General features: G+C 47.3%; 2 protein-coding genes across 4 annotated transcripts; both read right to left on the bottom strand.

Annotated features, from left to right (window-relative positions):
• Nucleotides 1-38: 38 nt before the first annotated feature.
• LOC118517367 (septin-4) lies at nt 39-11,244 on the bottom strand. Of its 3 annotated transcripts, none has more exons than XM_036063389.1 (6): nt 11,095-11,244; nt 3,944-4,649; nt 2,469-2,904; nt 2,082-2,398; nt 1,771-2,009; nt 39-1,702 (listed from the first exon to the last, which is right to left on the bottom strand). In XM_036063389.1, exons 2-6 carry the CDS (start codon nt 3,948-3,950, stop codon nt 1,619-1,621), a joined length of 1,083 nt encoding a protein of 360 aa, XP_035919282.1. In that variant the 5' UTR covers nt 3,951-4,649; nt 11,095-11,244; the 3' UTR covers nt 39-1,618. The 3 variants fall into 3 exon arrangements, with proteins under 3 accessions (XP_035919282.1, XP_035919298.1, XP_035919289.1); XM_036063405.1 differs by having other exon boundaries at nt 3,944-4,646; nt 11,095-11,237; XM_036063396.1 differs by lacking the exon at nt 11,095-11,244 and having other exon boundaries at nt 3,944-4,717.
• A 4,090-nt stretch (nt 11,245-15,334) lies between these two features.
• Nucleotides 15,335-20,463, bottom strand: LOC118517315 (splicing factor 3B subunit 1-like). The gene is made up of 6 exons (XM_036063335.1): nt 20,298-20,463; nt 19,548-19,822; nt 19,350-19,473; nt 19,194-19,273; nt 18,924-19,106; nt 15,335-18,854 (listed from the first exon to the last, which is right to left on the bottom strand). Exons 1-6 carry the CDS (start codon nt 20,323-20,325, stop codon nt 15,576-15,578), a joined length of 3,969 nt encoding a protein of 1,322 aa, XP_035919228.1. The 5' UTR covers nt 20,326-20,463; the 3' UTR covers nt 15,335-15,575.
• Nucleotides 20,464-20,596: the final 133 nt, after the last annotated feature.

Genomic DNA, 20,596 nt, shown 5'->3' with positions numbered 1-20,596 from the left:
ACCAGGAAGCCACAAATAACGTAAGAACCACCAACACATTTAAATTATTTCGCGCATCATGCGATCTCATACACACATATTGTACGAATGCGTTTATTTTGTTGTTTGAAGAGAATCTGTTTTTAAACTACGAGACTTACACAAATGACAGCACACACGTCCTTGCTACGGGAGTTGTGCCTAAACTTCGTTACATACTTAAACATGCACGCATCACACACACACATACGCACGGACGGTGGTTAGCCAGACGCATTCTACGCCACGTCATTTGGTGGTGGCGTTCGGGGTAATGTACCTCCCACGTAAATACTGGGTCGTGACTTAGAACCAAAAAACAAAGTAACGAAAACAATTACCTTAACAGCAGCGCGTGTATGTGTGCGTGGGTGCGTGTATGCATGGGCGCGAACCGATGCGCCACGTGTTCTTGCGAGGGGGCCTAACCGCACGTGAATTCTTTTTTAAAACCTGATCAAGGTTCCTTCAACTCGCCTTTATGGTTCCTCTTCTTCTCCTACGTCTCTACACATGACTACTCTTGGTGGTAACTGAATTGTCTTAAGATTGTTTGGTTGATAGCAATGTTACCAACCCTTGTCCTTCACATCCCCGGAAGAGGTAAAGAGAGGACAAATAAATCCGAATGTCGTCGTCGACCGTCTCAAACACCTTCTCCTGTGTCCTTGTCCGGTACGGGGACATTCTTCACATAAATAATTGCATTAATTCTATCCATGTGTACATATACCTATGCTACATAATAGTAATAATAATAAAACACTGAATAACGGAGGGACAGACCGTCCTCCCTGCCGCCTGCCAAACGAAATGAATTAGCAAAACGAGGAAACAAACCAACCAGCTTACTAATATCCTTCCTCGGTCTCCATAGCGTTATACCGTGTCCATTGGCACGACACTCAGCAATCTCTCTGTTTACTTTCCCTTCCCCCTCCTTTCTATCTCTCTCTTTCTCTCTCTCTCTCTCTCTCTCTTTCTCTCTCTCTTTCTCTCTCTTTCTCTCTCTCTCTTTCTCTCTCTCTCTCTGTATTCTCTTTGGTCGTGCATATTTGCCACGCGACAATAAATAAATAAATAGATTCAATTGCGTCCCAAGGGAATAATGAATCGTTAAGGGATATTCCGCATGGAGAAGTGATCTCGTTCGTTCAGTTCGTTTTCCCTGTTTAAGCAACACGACTGCTCTCTCTAATTGAGTGCGCAATGGAACACGCAAACGTCTTTCTGCGACTGCGGATTGCTAAACATCAACGTGGTTCTCTACTACTTGCTAGTTAGCAAAACAATTATCATCTCCAAAAACCCCGAACACAGAGGTGAAGGCGAAGGTATTGGGGCCAAATGCATTCCCAACCTGCGTTCTGCTAATCGGCTAGTTTTGAGTTTTGATTCGCGGAATAAACTACAAATTTACGTTAGTACACTAGTAACCTGGTCTCCTGATCGTTGACGATGTCCCGTGCGGCGCGTTTTTGGTCATTGCGTAATCGCGTGAGCACGGGGTAACAGCGGGGTTAGGGTGGGGTGGAGGTGGAGGATGTAATACGGCCGTCCGAGGAAGAAGAAACCGAGCTGCCCTCCGCTGTCGTATATACTAAACGTTAACAACCGATTCGCCGGTAGCGGTAGTGTCCAACTTTTCCTGCATCTCGGCCAGCATATCTCGCATGCGGCGGATCTAAAACGAAACCGTGTATTAAAAGTTTGTGTGGTAAAGGTTGTGTGTGAGTAGGAAACCGGACAAACCTCTTCGTCCTTCTGCAACAGCAGCAAACGTTCCGCTTCGGTCAGTTCTTGGTTGGAGGCGGTCGATTCGTGCTTGAGCTTGTTCCGCTCACGTAGTGCGTGCTGCGATATCTGAGAAATGCACTGCGCTCGGTAGTTCTCGTAATGAATATCTCGCGTCGTATCCTTAAGGTCCTGCATGTGCGTCGAGATGAGCATCGTGCGCAGCTTCCCCACATCGCTGTACTCGGGATTTTCGACTACAGTGTATACAATATTGGATGTTAGCGAAAAGGAAAACTCTGAGCAACACACCGCGCACCAACTCTTACCATCCACTACACCCCAAGGGTACTGACGGCATCGGATCTTGCGACTAGCGACCTCCATCACCAGATTACTGCCCACCACCGCGAACGGTAGGCTCGCCTTCAGTTCGCGATCCTGCTTCTTGAACGCTTCGTCCTCGTCCGAGTCACACTCGGGCAAGCGATAAATCTGGATACCGTGTGTCTCTACATCCTCCAGGATGCGGGCCTTCAGTGACTTCACCTCCTTCGGCGTGAGCGTGTCGGCCTTCCCGATCACCAGAATGATGTTAACCTTCTTGTGGATTCGGCGCAACAGGTCGATGTCCAGCTGGCGCAAACTGCCGAAAAAAAAGGTACAGTTAACTTAGGTTAAATAATCGACTAGTGGAATCCAAGGAAAGCACTCACCTGCGCCCGTAAGGTGGCACAAAGTACAGCAAACAGTGCACCCGATTGTCCTGTATGTTGCGCCGGTTGAGGCCGCTCTCGTCGGTAAAGTACTGGCGGAACTGCTCCTCAATGTAGGTGATGCAGACGCGCCAGCTGTCCTCGCAGTTGACCGAATCGCCAAACCCGGGCGTGTCCACGATCGTCAATCGCAGCTTCACGCCCTTCTCCTCGATGTCGAGCGTCTTCTTCTCGATGCGGGTCGTCTTCTCGATGCGCTCCTCGACCAGTGGTATGGTGCGCTGGCCGTACAGCTCGGTCAGGAAGAGTGTGTTGATGAGCGTCGATTTGCCGAGCCCGGTTTCGCCGCACACCATCATCGTAAACTCGAAACCACGCTTCACCGATTTGCGGTGCACCTGTTCCGCCAGTGTGGCGAATCCGATGTAATCACGCTCTGGATGTTGGACAGAAATTGAAGGTGGGACAACGGATCAGTTACAAACTCGATTAAGTGTGTGTGTGTGTGTGTGTGTGCGTGTGTGTGCTGGCTAATGTCACGGAGGCCTTCCAAATAGAACGCGAGATTCATTTCGTGCCTCGTTTCTATTCGATCTTGTGTCATATTTCAAGGTTCGCTGGATAGAGACAACCATGCAAACGTACACACAGACAGATAGGCAGGCAGTAGAAGCCTTAAAGCCCTATTAGCGTTTGATACACTCGTCTAATGTGTGGTAAAAGATGTATACGTCACAAACCCATGACTAGATAAATCTAGAAGTCTCCCACTCGCTGCTCTTCCCCATGTCCTCACCTTCCCTCATTCGGGGAATCAAGTAGGTTTAACCTTTTGCGAATGACAACGGGCGAAATGGCGTGACCGCAGTAGTATCACCGTTTTGCACCTTTTACCGTATACCAACAGGTGGCATATGGGTGGTGAGACAGGCTTGTGGCTAGTAATGGTTGGTCTTAGCAAATAATTTTGCTATACCCAAAGTATGTTGGCTCGTTTCCCGCCTAGAGTTTCCCGGGTGAAAGTGGGACCCATCTGAACGTTCAAATTCCATCACACCGTAAAGCACCCTGAGGAAAAGCTAACAGCTCCAACTCTCAGCAGCAAAATTAAACGAAATCCCCGTTGAACCACAACCCAGACCGAAAATATGGGCAGCATGCTTAGCCCAACGCGTCAAACAAAGCCAGTGGGCGGGAAACTAAGATGAGGGAGGGTGAAGCTGGTTTCCAAAACTAATATCGACCCTAATTCGATCGAAATTGACACCTGAAGTCTTATCGCCACCACCGGAAGTGCACACCCAATACTGTCTGTGCAACTGTGTCACCATCACCTCGTATGTGTGTTCCATGAGTGTTTCTACAACCGGGTCCAAAAAAAGGGGGACACACAAAGCATCAAAAATGTAAACACACGTCCGCACCATTATGGACATCGTTGTACGCCAGATGGCCGGGGCCACGGAAAACCTTACCTTCCATCCCGTCTATTCCGTCCACTTCCGGATCACACCAAGGGTTGTCCCGTTCGAAGATGCGGTCTGCTGCTCGATTGTGGGCACCCAGCCCGGAGGCGTCTTCCGTGTTGCTTTCCCTGGTTACTGGACCCGAGGAAGCTTCTCCGGATTGTTGATTGTCTCCACACAGCGGCCTGCTTGGAGTTGGTTGATTGGTTGGTGGAGGCGGTTTTCCAACTCTGTCTCTCTGGCTCTTCTGCACGTTTGGACACACCTCCACTTCAATTGTCAAAGAAAATTCAAATGAGGCGTATTGTAGGCCGACCGTTGACCGTAGGTTGGCGTCTGCTCGTCCGCACCTACACCGGATTCCGGATTTCTTCGAGGCTAGCCGATGAGGGACGCGAACCCGCTACGATGACATCCGGAGCTTTGGTGGCGTGATAATGTACGCGTCGCTTTCGCATCCAGGGTGTGTTCGTGTCGGATGGGGAATCGGAATCGGGTTTGTTGCACCGCGTCACAACAAACACTAAACGGGGGCTACGGGTAGAACACTTTGGTTACACTGCACCTACATTCACATCACTTACAACGCTAGCGATGTGGACAGTACAAATTTGCCGTGCAATCGCTGGACACTGGGTATTTTCTCTCTAGTTTTCACCACACGTCACGTCGGTTTTGGCTCTGTTGTGGTTCGGTTACCGCGTGTGTTTTTCTGCTGAAAATTGCATCGAGAAGATTTGGGTAAACAAGAGCAGGACCTGCACAGGAGCACGTTTGGTCCTCGGGATGCTCTCTCGACTGGGTGCGTGCTTGTGCTCTTGCTCTCGCTCGACGTAGATGTGTATCGCTACATCTTTCGCACACGCGCGCCCTGATAATAACGAAAAACACGCATAGGAAAACCACCCGCGAAAACGCACCCCTTCGAGAGAGAGAGAGAGAGAGAGAGAGAGAGAGAGAAAGAGCTAGAGAGCGAGAGAGAGAGAAATTGTACAACGAGAGTTGCTAGTAAGGATGCAAGCAAGATTCTTCGATTTTTACTACCAAGTTGCTCTTACACCCTTATTTTACCCATTCGATGTTTGTATGTGTGTGTGCGTGTGGCTGTGTGTGTTCAACAAAGGACGCGCGTGCGCATTTTCCTCCCACTGCTCACTACGAGAGCTGTTCCATTCAAAGCGGACAAGAAAAAGTAATATGCGTGCATTGTCCTTCTATGCATCCTTGTACGTGTGTGTATTTCCTCTTACTCTCACTCTCTCTCTCTCTCTCTCGCTGTCTTTCCCTCTCTTTTTCTCGTTTGTTTTTCTCTCTTTGGGCAGCATAAAACTCTCTAACGCGTGTTTTCGGTCACATTTTAGGGGTTGATGATCTGCTACGGCGACGTGTGCCGACCACCCCGGGAAATGGTCGGAATAACCAAGGAGCGCAAGGAGTGGTTCCGGTGTGGTCAGTAGCGCACTATTTACAAACAACGCGCGTGACGATAAAGTGTCATGCAACGCAAACCGAGCCGCTCCTTACGATTTGACGTGAAAATACGATAGCACGGGAAAAATGTGAGATGAAAATAGGGAGTAATGGAAAATGAATTTATTGCTTGTTCGCAAGGGAAAACAACCGGAAAACTTAACTTGAATATCGAAGCTCACTATTTGTCTTCCAACAATGAATTTAACCAAAAAGTTGGAAAACTTGTACCACACCTCGAGCTTCAGATTTTTCACTCCTTTTTCATCTTTGCATAACTCATTCACATGATGCGATAAAAAAGATAGTAATTGTAACAAACAAACACACACCTACAAAATAAATAATGCAATTTCACATTGCCCTTTTCCCTGCTTTAGTTTTTCCCTATCCCTTTCGCTTATCTCGTCAACCGTAATTCCCATTTCCCAAAAAAAGTAATTTAATTTACTTTCATCTAGCGTCTTTCCATCGAACGTTGATTATTTATTGATGTATAGATGTAATCAGCCTTTTGAAGGGAAAAACTCTCGTCTACTCTGGACGGTCCGCCATCAAAAAGGGCGCCCCCGAAAAAAATCGCTTCGTTTGAGCAGGTTTGAGTTTTTGGGAAGAGAAAAGAAATCATCCAAATCACCCAAACGGTAACATAAAAATGCGTGCTGCTGAACGGTTTTTAATTTTCACAATCGATTCATTTCTCCACTTTCACCCTATCGAGAAGCCAAACGCGCGCGCGCACACACACATACACACACACACACACACACACACAGAGAGTTTATCTCACGGCGCCGCTATCCCACTTTTCCCAATGCTTGAAAACAAAACAACAAACCCTTCCGCAGTCGCTTTGCTGTGAAAGAAATTTTGGTGGAGCCAAACCATCAACCACAGCATAAGTGTAAAACTCGGAAACAATATCCAAAAAGCATACCTCTAAATATATACATGCATCGATGTTTTTGCTGTGCACATTTAATGATGCTGGCCGGCTCTATGAGGTTTTGTGAAGGGGATGGGGCAAAAGTGCACACCCAACAGTTGCGTAGGATTGAGTGCCCGCGTGTTGTCAGTTGGGTGGCGCAGGAGAGTAGTGAAAGAGAGGGTGGAGTTTTGGAGATGATCAGCTGCTGTTCCCTTTTCGGATGATCTCGTTTAAGCGCTTTTAAGAGACCTTTTGCTTTGCTTTTCTTTTTTCCTCGTTGTTTTTGCTATTTTTGTTCAAGCATCTTCTCATCCATGGCCCCCTGATATGGTTGGTGTGAGAAGCGCACGCTACTGGTACCTACATATACCGTTGTTGCGTCGCATCTGTTCTGAGGGGTTTCCGATTTTTAGCTGGATTTAAAGTGTGCGGCTTGGTTCCTGTAATAAAATGAAGATGTTATCTCTCGATTCTCTTCCGCGGTTTGCGATAGTGATGATCGAGGGATTATAAAAGCAACAGCCAACCGCACACCTCTTCTTCTTCACTTCACTTCACTGCTTCTTCCTTGGCACTATAATCTCGAGAGGTCTTGGCCTGCCATTTCTGGCTTTCTGTGACTTGATTTTACCCGTAAGCAAAGTAATCAGCACTGCGTACGGGGGGAGGCGGTCTGGATAGGATTTGAACCCCGGTCCTGCCGTGTGAAGACAGGCGCCGTTATCGCCTCGGCTACCAGACCTCCCCAACACCGCTATTGTCCGTATAGGATATATGAACAGGATGCACAAACACACCAAGAAATCGCAACTATCTACTCCAAGGGCATCAGCAAGACATCTCTTATCGTTTAACAACAAATTGGGATTCCAAAACAATAATCCGGAAACAGGAAAGTTAGAGTAGCATAGTCGGAGCACCAATTGTTCACTTGCTTGCAGTAAATTGCTCCAACAACACATAAATAAAAGGGAATTTTCTTACGTCCGATTGGTGATAAAAAATGGGTTGCAGAAGATCATGGAGACCGAAGAAAAGCTTAAGTCTGGATCAGGAATGACGCGTTGCAGAAACTTGATCAGAAAAAATGAAGCAAATTATCACACTGTGTGGGTAGTGTGCATAATTGGAAACGTGTACCTTGTAATACAAAAAAGGGTGTGAGAGAATTGCTGGAGAAAATGCGCAAAGTATACCCCATTTATTTCATTGATCATTAAACTTACGACGCTCGGAATGTGAGGCACAGCGCCAATTGGCTACCGTATTGTATAGCCTTGATAGAGTGGCATTAGCAATGAATCATACTGAAGATCTCTTCATAGTCAACGATGACCCATTTGTCATAGCAATACAATATTTGCTTCGTTTTCTTGACTAAGTATGTTATTATATGAAATCAATGAGTCGTGTACCAATACCACAATGAGTCAGAGATCAAGTTTGTGAAGTTATGCTTGGGTCTCTTATCGTTCTTCTGTACGTATCTTGTTGAATTACGAACGTTATAAGCTTCGGAAACATCATCGAGTAATCGAAATAGTCTTTCGACGCACACCACAGGAATAACAATTTCCACAAAAGGTGAAGGAACGAAGTACAACCTAAGGAAATGGGGAAAACATCACACCACAAAGGAGGGGCGACCAGGCAGCCCAAACGCTACAACACAGCACTAGATTCAACCTTAAGCGATTGCTAATGGGAACTGGGTGGTGGTTGAAAAGTTCACGGGAGGAAAACTTCATGAGCAAACAAATCCGTCAGCTGGTCGCCCATCGTTAACCGAGTCGATGATAATGGTTTTACCTCTACCGGCACCGGCAAGGAGAGGAAGGGTGGATCCAGGCGTGGGAGGGGGGGGGGAGAACATGCGTTTGAAGAAAATTTATTTCCTCCGGTTTTAGCATACGTACATGTTTGCCTACGTTCGCCCAATCCCAACATTAAGCCCTTCTGTTTCCTGCCCCTTTTTTGTTTGGAGCCTATCTTTCCCCGTTTTGTCTTAATGCCTTTGGCGGAGTTTCCGGGGCGCGGCGAGACAACGCTGATAGTTACTACAAGCCACTACAGGGTTGTTGTGTTTAATTTCCCTTTTTGCAAAAACGGAAACTAGCCATCAAATATAAGTTTCTTGCTCACAATTATCACGTCCTGGATGTCCAAGAACAATTTTAAATCACATTGAAGCACACCTCTGCCGACCGGGCATCATCGCGTCATCGGTGTTGCGTTGTGAAGTTTGTCGAGAGGAAGGGAGGAACTGCAACGGCGAAAGTAGGGAGGGAGAACACTATCACTGTTACCTCCCAAGTGATCCGATCCGGATGTTCCCGCTTTGAGTGTTGACATCCTCAACGGAGGTGACGTTTTGTTTTACACACATACCACCACACAGTCTCGCGCGCGCTTGATTAAGGGAATGGGGCCTTCCACAGGGGTGTTTCCTCAGGGTAAACAAACGCTTACTTTCGAAAATGCATTGGATTCCCCCGGTTAGAAACATCAACGCCCTGCACGTTCGCTCGTCAGCTACCTGTTTGCTGGTTCGACAAAGATTGCGACTGCGAGAGACTTCTGTACGATTGAACATTAACACCAGTAACGTGGGAGCACACCAGTAACAAGAGTCGAGCTATGCATCATCCATTCACGTTTGCTGATGGACAATAGACATAACTTGCTGTTTTTTTTTTAAGTGGTAAGCCTTGAACTTTGATGTGAAACGCGTTTGATGTCCAGAGACTGAGGAATTTTAGTTTGTAAAACTGTATCAGGTTCAGCAAATCGGCAGTCCACAAATCTCTCTCTAAAGATTGTAGTTCAAAAAAATAAATTCATGTCATAAGTTAGTTTTAACTGGGGTCTGCAGCAATGGGTAGTCTGAGCGTCATTTTAATGATGTCTTCAGTGCAGACCAATTAAAGCCTCCATCGTAGTGACCACTCGAAAAACACCAGACGAGATACTCAAACCCTCCCATACACAGTATTATCGCACGATGGTCAAATTAATTAAAAGATTTATTTAATATCCACCTTTCCAGTAATGGTCGTCTGGTGCGCTTCACAAGTCCTAGCTGCTTCCCAATGCCTTAAAAAGCAGACCAACCCCTCCCCGCGGACCCTTTCTGTTTCCCTTCCCACATTATTCTAAACCACCCAAATTCCAACTATTTGGAAGATGGGCCGAAACCGGAACTGTGCTCGGTGTGCTGAGCGTCAGTTATCGAGGTCTTCCCGTAACGGGTCGTCGGGGTACGGATTCCCGTTTTACTTTGCTTTACTTTGCCAAGCGCGCCGCGGGTTTCTTCAACCGATGCGCGTACCCAATATGTTCGAACTGGGAACTGTGAAGTGCCAGCAACCTGTTGTGTTTTGCGGGTTCGGAAAGAGGACTGGCAAGCCTGGGGTGCCTTTTAGATTGTGCGTGTGTAACCGATAGATACACCACTTACCGGGAGGTGATTGATAAATATAGCAGAATGTATATGTGTTTGTGCGTGTGTGTGATATTTTCTATTATTTTACATTTTCATTTATGCTTCCTTTTCGAGATTTCACGTACCGAATACAGGGAGGCTCGATACTATACTCTCATATCATACAAGTTCCAAAACTAACCCCATTGCCTTTAACGTCTAGGTTGCGGATGGGAACTGGGTACTGGAGGGGGACAAGCGACCCTTCCGCTCCCCTTTCCAAGCTCATCGTTCTTACTGTCGAGACTTCATCAGACATACACACAACACTCTCCAACCAAGGGTGGTGGCGTGGAGTGTTTGAATTTGATTTCGCCTTTGTTTTCACGTGTTTCCCAAAAACGTTCGCGGTTATTGGGCACGATGTTGGTGGAAAAGAGTAGTCGGACAAAAGCAGACGCCAAAATATTTCTCCCGATATCTTAAGGGGCAGGCGCGTTGCCTCCATCCACCACTCGTAGTAGTAGGAACAGGTGGATGAATTTGGATTTTGATAGACATACACACACACGATGTAGAGTGTGGATTAAGGCAGCTTGAAATAGCAGAATACAGAAACGAAGACTACGACTGAAGAAGCTCGCGTGTTGAAGATGATGCCTTCTTATCCGGTCTCGCAACCTTCCCCATTTCCAAGATCTTTGAATCTTCCCTTTGCGCAGTGCGATAGTTGTAAATGAAGAGGAAAATTTTCTTATTTTCTTCCAGTGAAGTCCAGTGAGTGATGAAAGACTTGGCTGATAGTAATCACACAATCCCATCGGGAACGATCGCGATTTTTAGTTGTTCGAGGGTTGATAGTGTTTGCGCGGTTAGGATTAGGTTGCTTGGGAAGATATCGGACGTTGTTAGTGTTTCGCCGAGTGCAAGCCATCGGATACTACGTCATTCAGTACACACAAGTTAGGTGCATCTCGAGCTCTTATTCTATCCGGAGCCCTTACACTGCGAGCGAAACACTATTGTCCGCTTCAAATCTTGATATGCCGGACAGATGAGCACTGCTGATAGGCGTACACACACAATCACACGTACACAAACACACACACACACACACATACACAGACGCAAAAATGTCGCACAGGTTTGATTGCGCACGCACGGAAGTAAATGACTGGTCTAGCTAATCTTCAACCACACATAGACGCACATAAACATAAGTCACTGAACACATTCACACTGATTAGACTAAAAGATCGCGAGACAACCGTCGTTGTTGTTGTTGCATGACACAAGACACAAACAAAGAGAGACAGAGAGAGAGCTGTGTGGAAAACATACGATCAAACTATTCAAATGGAAGCTGGAAAATCTTCCCAGCACTTGAACACTCTTGTCGCCGGGGTTCGAATGGCGTGATAAAAACAAAAAAACCGCCCACACGCGCGAGCATACGCACACGCACCACCGTCCACTGGTTCCGAGCTGTGGGCCTTCAATGAATCAATTCTACAGCAGGTCGTGCGGCGACCGCCGCGGGATTCCCCCATTGAACTAACGGTGTATATATGACTGTGGCTCTCGCTCGCACCCATGGGCCTGCGTTGTAATGCTCTCCCTCCCAGTTTTCCATTTCTGTTTTCCGTGCATCACGCTCGTACTATCACTATCGAACCGGCTACTGTCTCGCTTTCGCCAATAGCAATAAAAGTTTACTGCTGCTGCTGCAGCAAGAGCCATTCACACAATCATTTCTTGTGCTTATCTTCTTCTAAAAGAGACAAACAATGAATAAAGCACCGTCTGCATAGCTAGCGCCCTCTAGTGGACAAGTTCCACGATGTATAGATGTCTGCTTGAAGGAAATTTTGAAAGTGTGCTTCACTGTGTGGACTGTAGTAAGCATCTAGCTGCATTAAGTTTTGAGAACGCGACAATTTTAGTTAAGATAACACAAATTATCACGATAAACGTAATACCTAAGATATAAACCGGAACATGATTGTAAAAAAACAAACGAATATGCGGAAAAAGACTAGAGAAAACGAAAACGCCTTACGCTACGCAAACCGCATTACACGTTGCGAAAGCTTTACAATATACTTTCGGTAAAAGACTCGAGAAGGCCCCCCCCCTGACAAAATTTGTTAGGCGCTGTAGGATTTACGCCTAAAGGTATGCAACCCGCAGTACACGTTGCGAGAGCTTCACAGTGAGCTTTCAGTGTGCTTTCAGTGTGGTCAAAATTGGTTGAAGAAAGTCGAATAAAATATTGTTATTATTTGATTAAAATCCCCTCTCCGCTAACCCTACCATTCATTTTGGGTTACAGGAGCTTCGTACTAGTTTTCAGTCACACTAGGGGTGAACATTTGGCCGTAAAACATGCACGGCGTTCTCGGACGGTAACGGAACAGTAATTCAATGAATACTTGTTACCTTGCATTGATATTCAGCAAAGGAGGAAACATAAGAATATCATAATCTCAAACCACTTGTTACAAAGTATTGTATCAAGTTCTACTCGCTGTCTATTAACAGTATTAAGGAACAATGCACAATGTTTACATCAAATGGGTTTTGGCCATACAGAAATCCCATTGTACAACAAAAATGACAGGCCACAGTGCTGCACACAAAAGATTCTAGGGGGGGCCTTCTCGAGTCTTTTACCATACTTTCAATGTGGTAAAAGAAAAGGCTTCAATCTGAATAGAGACCACGGTAAAAGACTCGAGAAGGCGGGGGGGGAGGCCTGACAAAATGTGTTAGGCACTGTAGATTTATGCCTAACAGTATGCAAACCGCAGTACACGTTGCGAAAGCTTCACCATGTGCTTTCAGTGTGGCCAAAAATGATTGAATAAGGTCGAATGAAATATTGCTTATTATTTGATTAAATCCCCCTCCCTCTATCCTGACCATTTATATTTGATGACAGGAGCTACGTAATAATTTTTGGTCACGCTAGGAGGGATCAATCAGGCTTACAACATACACGGTGTTTCCGGACTGTAACGGAACATTAGTTCGATGGATACTTGTTAACGGGCATAGATATTCAGAATAGGAGGAGAAATAAGAATAATAACATTTCAAATAACTTCTTACAATGTATATTATCATGCTCTACTCGCTGTCTAGTACCAGTATTAAGGAACAATGCACAATGTTTATATCAAACGAGTTTTGACCATACAAAAATCCCTCTGTGCAATAAAAATAACAGGCCACAGTGCTGCACACAAAAGATTCTAGGGGGGCCTTCTCGTGTTTTTTACCATCGCAGCTAGTACATTCTACCTCCTGTTTTGAATGCTCCCCTGTTTTAGAAAAATCAAAACCTGCTCGTTTCGACAGCCGGTTGCCGCAGCCATCGAATTTTCGGCTGATCGAAAAACCTCCTTCGCGGATGCTCTCCTGGTATCGGGAATCATGATACCGCCGGAACATTTTTGATTTTTTGAGACAAATAAGCGACCAGCACCAGGCTGCGCAACACCAAGAGAGCATGCAAACGAGGAGGTAACACGGAATGATTACCAGCTAGTATTTTGTATCTGCTCTTTCTCTCGCGCATATTACGTGATAGTTTGTGAGTTCTCCTTCCGAATCCGTCCGCTGTGGAACACTCTCCTGATACTAAAGCGAGAACGAGACGGCCACTAGGGGCAGATCTGTGATGATGCTTCATGTAGGTACGCAAGTAAGGGACAACCAATGGAGAAGACCTAATCTCCCCTTCCAAGCGACGAACCAACGCTATCGGTCGTACGGATGATCTACTGATAATGAATAACTTGGAGGGGAGGGTACTCTCCTTTCGAATCCATCCGCTGTGGAACACTCTCCTGATACTAGAGCGAGAACGAGACGGCCACTAGGGTCTGATCTGTGATGATGCTTCATGTAGGTACGCAAGTAAGGGACAACCAATGGAGAACACCTACTCTCCCTTTCCAAGCGACGAACCAACGCTATCGGTCGTACGGATGATCTACTGATAATGAATAACTAGGAGGGGAGGGTACTCTCCTTTCGAATCCATCCGCTGTGGAACACTCTCCTGATACTAGAGCGAGAACGAGACGGCCACTAGGGTCTGATCTGTAATGATGCTTCATGTAGGTAAGTAAGTAAGGGACAACCGACGGAGAAGACCTACTCTCCCCTTCCAAGCGACGAACAAACGCTATCGGTCGTACGGATGATCGACTGATTGGAGGGGAAAATACTAAATAGAAAGAGTGAACTATGGGAAAAAGGAACAGCTGTCCGATGTCACAGCTAGTACATGACACCTCCTGATTTGGATGCTCCCCTGGTATTGAAAAATCAAAACCTGCTCGTTTCGACAGCCCATTTGCCGGAACCGTGGAATTTTCGGCTGATCGGAATAACTCCTTCGCGGATGCTCTCCTGGTATCGGGAATCATGAAACCGCCGGAACATTTTTGATTTTTTGAGACAAATAAGCGACCAGCACCAGGCTGCGCAACACCAAGAGAGCATGCAAACGAGGAGGTAACACGGAATGATTACCAGCTAGTATTTTGTATCTGCTCTTTCTCTCGCGCATATTACGTGATAGTTTGTGAGTTCTCCTTCCGAATCCGTCCGCTATGGAACACTCTCCTGATACTAAAGCGAGAACGAGACGGCCACTAGGGGCAGATCTGTGATGATGCTTAATGTAGGTACGCAAGTAAGGGACAACCAATGGAGAACACCTACTCTCCCTTTCCAAGCGACGAACCAACGCTATCGGTCGTACGGATAATCTACCGATAATGAATAACTTGGAGGGGAGGGTTCTCTCCTTTCGAATCCGTCCGCTGTGGAACACTCTCCTGATACTAAAGCGAGAACGAGAAGACGACTAGGGGCAGATCTGTGATGATGCTTCATGTAGGTACGCAAGTAAGGGACAACCGTCGGAGAAGACCTACTCTCCCCTCCCAAGCGACGAACCAACGCTATCGATCGTACGGATAATCTACCGATAATGAATAACTTGGAGGGGAGTGTACTCTCCTTAGAACCCGTCCGCTGTCGAACGCTCTCCTGATACTAAAGCGAGAACGAGACGGCCACTAGGGGCAGATCTGTGATGATGCTTCATGTAGGTACGCAAGTAAGGGACAACCAATGGAGAACACCTACTCTCCCTTTCCAAGCGACGAACAAACGCTATCGATCGTACGGATGATCGACTGATTGGAGGGGAAAATACTAAATAGAAAGAGTGAACTATGGGAAAAAGGAACAGCTGTCCGATGTCACAGCTAGTACATGACACCTCCTGATTTGGATGCTCCCCTGGTATTGAAAAATCAAAACCTGCTCGTTTCGACAGCCCATTTGCCGGAACCGTGGAATTTTCGGCTGATCGGAATAACTCCTTCGCGGATGCTCTCCTGGTATCGGGAATCATGATACCGCCGGAACATTTTTGATGTTTTGAGACAAATAAGCGACCAGCACCAGGCTGCGCAACACCAAGAGAGCATGCAAACGAGGAGGTAACACGGAATGATTACCAGCTAGTATTTTTACTAAAATAATACCTGTACACGGAGGATGCAGTCGAAGTTCAATGAACAGAACGGAACATTTATTTACAAGTACACTAATCAAATTTAACAAGAAGTAGATGATTAAAAAAAGGATAAAAAATAAGATGCTAGGTGCTGATTTTTGTGTGCCTAGGACACAATGAAGGATAATTGTAAAAGTTATTTCAACCGTAAAGATTCACGATACTTTTCACACAGTATACATAGAAAAGAGCTTGCGAGAGCCCGAGATCTTCCTTACAATCCTTATAGATTGTACTCCAGCTCGTATCTAACGTACTGATTTTTGGGATCGTTCGTGATACGCGGATAGCCTGCAATCAACGCATCCTGGGCGCCAATGTACAGCGAGTTATAAATTTTCCAATACACATCGCGCACCTTCCGCGACGGATGGAACAGTCCCTGCAGAGTGTACTGCAGTATCTTGATCGGCCCCAGCGCTACTCGCAGTCCTTCGACCGCATCCATGAACGCCTGCACCAGATGGGGCGACGTTTCGAAGATATTCGGCCACACGTAGTTAAGTAGATGGACGAGCGCATCCTCGCACCCGAAACCGTAAACACCGAGCGACATGTGTTTGATCGCGGCACAAGCCGTCTGCCGGTGGACCAGATCGCGATCCATTAGTGCGTCCTCGAGCAGCGGGCAGACGGCGTAGATGTAGTCCTTGCCCATCTCGCCAATGTACTCGAACAGGAAGGACAGCGATTTGAGCACACCGTTCTGCACATTTAGCTCCGGCACACGGTACTCGTTCATGAGCGCGGGAAGCACAGTGAACGGACGGCATGTTTCCGCCACGATTGCGATCGCGACCGTCGTGCAGACGCGATTCTGGCGCTCCTGTACCTTCAGATTGTTGAGCAACGTCGCCAGCACGTCATGTGGACCGATTGCTTTCGCTATGTACCCGAAGGTGTTAACGGTTGCACGTCGGATCGCTTTTTTATGCGCTTTCAGCAATTCGAGCAGCTCGAAACAGATACGCATCCATTCACGGGCCGACACATACTCCGGACCACGGTCCGCAATACGGCCGACCAGATCAATACAGTTCTCCTGTACCTTCTCGTGTCGATTTTTCAGGATGGGCGTCAGCCGGGGCAGCAGATCTTTGATTGGGGGCGTCATCTTTGTCATGCCAATCACGTTGACAATCGCTTTGAGAGCGCCCAATATTGACCCTAGCACCTCAGGGTACTCTTCGCCAAGGTACTCGTACAGTACCACTCCGAGGTGACCCATCAACTTCTCCTCTTGGCACGTCTTCATCACGACCGCAATGCGCGAGATCAGATCGGCAGCCTGCTGCCGTACCTTGGCCGACTTGTTGTTCAACCGCCAAAGGATTGTGCCACAGATCTGCGGCAGGTACGGCTTTACGCGCTTGCTCAACTGATTAACGATCGTGCCAAACCCATTTAGCATCACTACGTCCTCGGTCGTTTGCTCCTGGAATGCGTACAGTATACCATCGATCAGTTGCTCCTCCAGCCGTGAATCGATGTCGGCTGCGCCGAGGTTCGCCAAAATTTTCTCAATTGTTTCCATCACCATCTTGCGGTACTGCTCGTTCTCATCCTTAAGATCATCTACCACACGGTTAACAATCTCCGACGCACCGACCTTGCTCGCGATCTCGACCGTCGTGTCGACCAGCTGGCGATAGTTGCGCCGATCCAGTGCCATCCGATGGTTCCAGAAATGTTTGAAAAAGTGAGGCAATATCTCTTCCTTGATGTACTGCGCCTCCACACCATCCGTCGCGCAGCACTGCTTCACCACCTTCAGCACAATTTTCTTCATCTCCTCGTCCGGCGACTGGAACTCGCGGATTAAAATTAGCATCACCTCGCGAGTGTAATAGTTCGCGTACTCAGCATCCATCAGCGGAATAAGATAGCCGATCGCCTTCAGGAACGCGGCCAAACCCTTGCCCCGATGTGTCCGAATGCCTTTCCACAGTGGCTTCAGCACCGAGTCGAACGATTCGATGCCGTACGGTGTCGCTGCCTCGGCCAGAGCGGCCAGCGCAAGTGCTGTTATGGTGCGCACCTTTTGCTGCTCATCCACAAGCCCGTGCTCGATAATTTCGACCAGCGATTTCAGATGAGGCAGGATGGCACAACCCATCAGAATCGCGATTTGCTGCACGATCTTGATGCCCGTGTGGCGCGCTTGCCACGATTTCTTGCTCTTGCAGACTGCCTTCAAGAATGGCAGTAGCGACGGAATGCCAAGCGCGGATGCAACAACTGCAAATGCTCGTGCCGTCGTATTCCGCACGTACTCATCGATGTTGTCGATGTCGGGACGCATTGTTGAGATCATCGTCGCTAAACCAGCCGCCTTCGCCAGATTGGAAATAATTTCGCGACCTTCCACGCGCGCGTAGTAATCTTCGTCGATCAGCAGTGGTTCGATTACGACCAAAATCTTGTGCACGTACGGACGGACCAAATCGTCTAGCTTGTACAGGATGCGATCGATCACTTTCACCAACAAATGCCGCTCCTGATCCTCAAGCGACGGACTCATCAGCAGCGGTAAAATCTGGTTAAACAGTGGGCCTGCACCAAACTCTCGCGATTTGTCTGTAATCTGTCGGAGAGCCGCTTTACGCATCGGTGGCGTGCCGTTCTTGATCTTTAGCAGCAGTTTCATAATTTTACGCTCCTTCTGCTCCTCCGGACTCAGCGACTCTTCGTCCACCTCGACCAGCAGTTTGTCGAAGTACTGCGCATCCTCCGGCTTCATGAACGGCAGATTGCCCTTCGGCTGATTGTCCACGAACTTTTGTGCCGTTTTGTCCTCGGTCTGGATAAAGAAGGCAGCCGGTGTGCCGGCGATCGGGGTCGGTGTTGCGGTCAGCTTACGGGACGGCGTTCGAATCGGAATGTAGCCGGCCGGCGGCGGGAGTATCTTATAACCGGGCGGGAACATAACGTCCAGCTCGTCATCCGTGAAAGGTCGGTTACGTTCGTCGATCTCCTTTTCCCAACGGTATGCCTGCAGCTGTTCAGGTGTCATGGACGCGAGATGGCCTGGTGTTGGCGTTGCCATCGCCATCGCCTTGTGTCCGACCGGTGTTGTTCCGCCCGGTGTGAGTAGTGGAGTGGCATGACTCGGTGTCGACGTGCCGTGCGGCGTGGGTGTCATTGCGATAGACGGTGTCATGGCAGACGGGGTGGCGGCATTGGACGGTGTCTCGTCCCAGCGAGAACGGCGCTTTGAAGCGGGCGTGGTAGCGTCCAGTAACAAACCATCACCGGAGACGCGATCGGTACGAGGTGTTTCGGCCCACAAGTGGCCGGGTGTTTCACGCTCAGTTTTCGGCGTTTCGTCCCAGCGGTTGCGACGAGTCGACTTTTCCGCGGGCGTTTCGCGACCCGGTGTGGTAGCCGCACCGGATATGTGGGCCGGTGTTGCGTCCCAGATGCGCACGTTTGGCGTTGCTCCGGGTGTTTCACTCCCCTTGTGCCCAGGTGTTTCGTCCCAGCGATGGTCAGCTGGAGTTTTCTGTAAAATAGATTACGAACAAAGGAATATAAATTGATATGTACCAGCGCCGTTATGACACCGACTTACCTCAGTATCCCATGTCGGAGTCGCTGGTACGGCAACCTTTTTTGGTGTCACAAACTGCACATCGACTGCCTGATCCCAACGGCCACGCTTCTTCGCCTCGACCGGGGCTGGTTTCGCGGATGAGATGGTCATACTAATCTTTAGCGATCCGTCCTTCGCCTTTTCTTGGATTTTTTTGCGTAGCTGCACATACAAGAGCAAGATGAAAACAGTTTACAGTTGTTGCTAAGAAATATAGCCAAGTCAAGCCAAATGACCACTGAAAATTACCTCTGCTTCTTCGCCTTTCAGTATTTGCTCGCGCATAATTTCCGTATACGAACGTGAACCAACATCCGGAGTTTTGCCTCCTGTAAAAAGACATTCACAAGAAATGCGCATTAGTAACTTGAAATCGAATTATTCTCTAGCTAACAGAATACCTACCATCGGCAAACGGATCCGCTCGCTCTGGGGAAATGACTAATCTTCTACGTTTTTGGCGATATTCATCCTCCTTTTCTGCCACCGTCGATTTACGTCGCTCCGCAAATGGATCGTAATCCTCACCCTGGAAATAGTTCGCAAAACCCCACATGGTTTGTTACTATAGACTATTTGTCGTGCAGTCATCGGTCAACGTACCTGGCCCATTTCGTTCAGCAGTTCCGTTGGTGCCGTGTAACCCATCGGCCGGTTGTTCCGACCGATGGGCATACCATCATCCTCCTCATCATCAATATCGTCGTTGGGCGCGATCGAGGTAACGTATCCTTCATATTTGCTGTTCGTATCACCGCCATCGTAAAAATCGCTATCGAAGTACCCACGGTCACCCAATCCTACGCCCTGATCCTTTGTCGCTTCGGCGTTTAGCTCCTTCTTTTTGGCCTGCAAATCTCGGATATGAGACTCTATGTCTGCAATGAAACAAGCGCAATGAAGTTAAGAGGTTGCATCTTCTTAACCCTATCCCTGCGGTAAAAAGCATGGAACAGTAGCTCGCATTCTTTGGAAAAGACAAGTTCAACATAAACCTCAACGCATCGCAGAAAAAAGGGGTGCATCTCTACAATATTGAAACAACAATTTCTATTAAGGATTTTTGAGTTTGAAGCTTCGCGAAGAGAAATAAAGTAAAAGCACGTCTTTTACACGTGAAGATCAATTATAAGTTCTATATACATAATCTGTAATTGTAGGACGTGAAATTTGCCTTCATCATTATCATAAGATGTGATAATGGCACGAGCTGCAAATCTATACAATCCATTCTATGCTTTGAGTTTAGGTTTTTGCCGAAACATGAATGTTCCTGAAATATTCAAGCCGGTGCGAAGTAAAACCTACCGCACCGTGCGGTAAAATTAATTGCGTTTGTGTTGTGCAACTTACCTTCATGAGTTCTTACATTATTTTCCATTTCTTATTAATAGTACGACACTTTCTATAATCAATATTAACTGCCGGCAGCTACACAGCAAAACACCGAATCGTTTGTTTTTCCAGCTAACGAAGAATTTTCCCTGCGACCAAGTAGCAAATATCGGCACAATTTCTCTTTGACATTAGGCAACAGCAAAAGTTGTACCAAAAACCCAAACTCTAATTGCTATTTTACATCAGTGTCTTATGACATTGTTTTTTGCTCATTTTTTAGTATAGGTATGATTTGAGCTATTTATCATATTATA

This window comes from Anopheles stephensi, chromosome X (genome assembly GCF_013141755.1).
Source record: "Anopheles stephensi strain Indian chromosome X, UCI_ANSTEP_V1.0, whole genome shotgun sequence".
In the NCBI taxonomy this organism is placed as follows: domain Eukaryota; kingdom Metazoa; phylum Arthropoda; class Insecta; order Diptera; family Culicidae; genus Anopheles; species Anopheles stephensi.
This window is presented reverse-complemented; position numbering and strand designations above follow the sequence as displayed.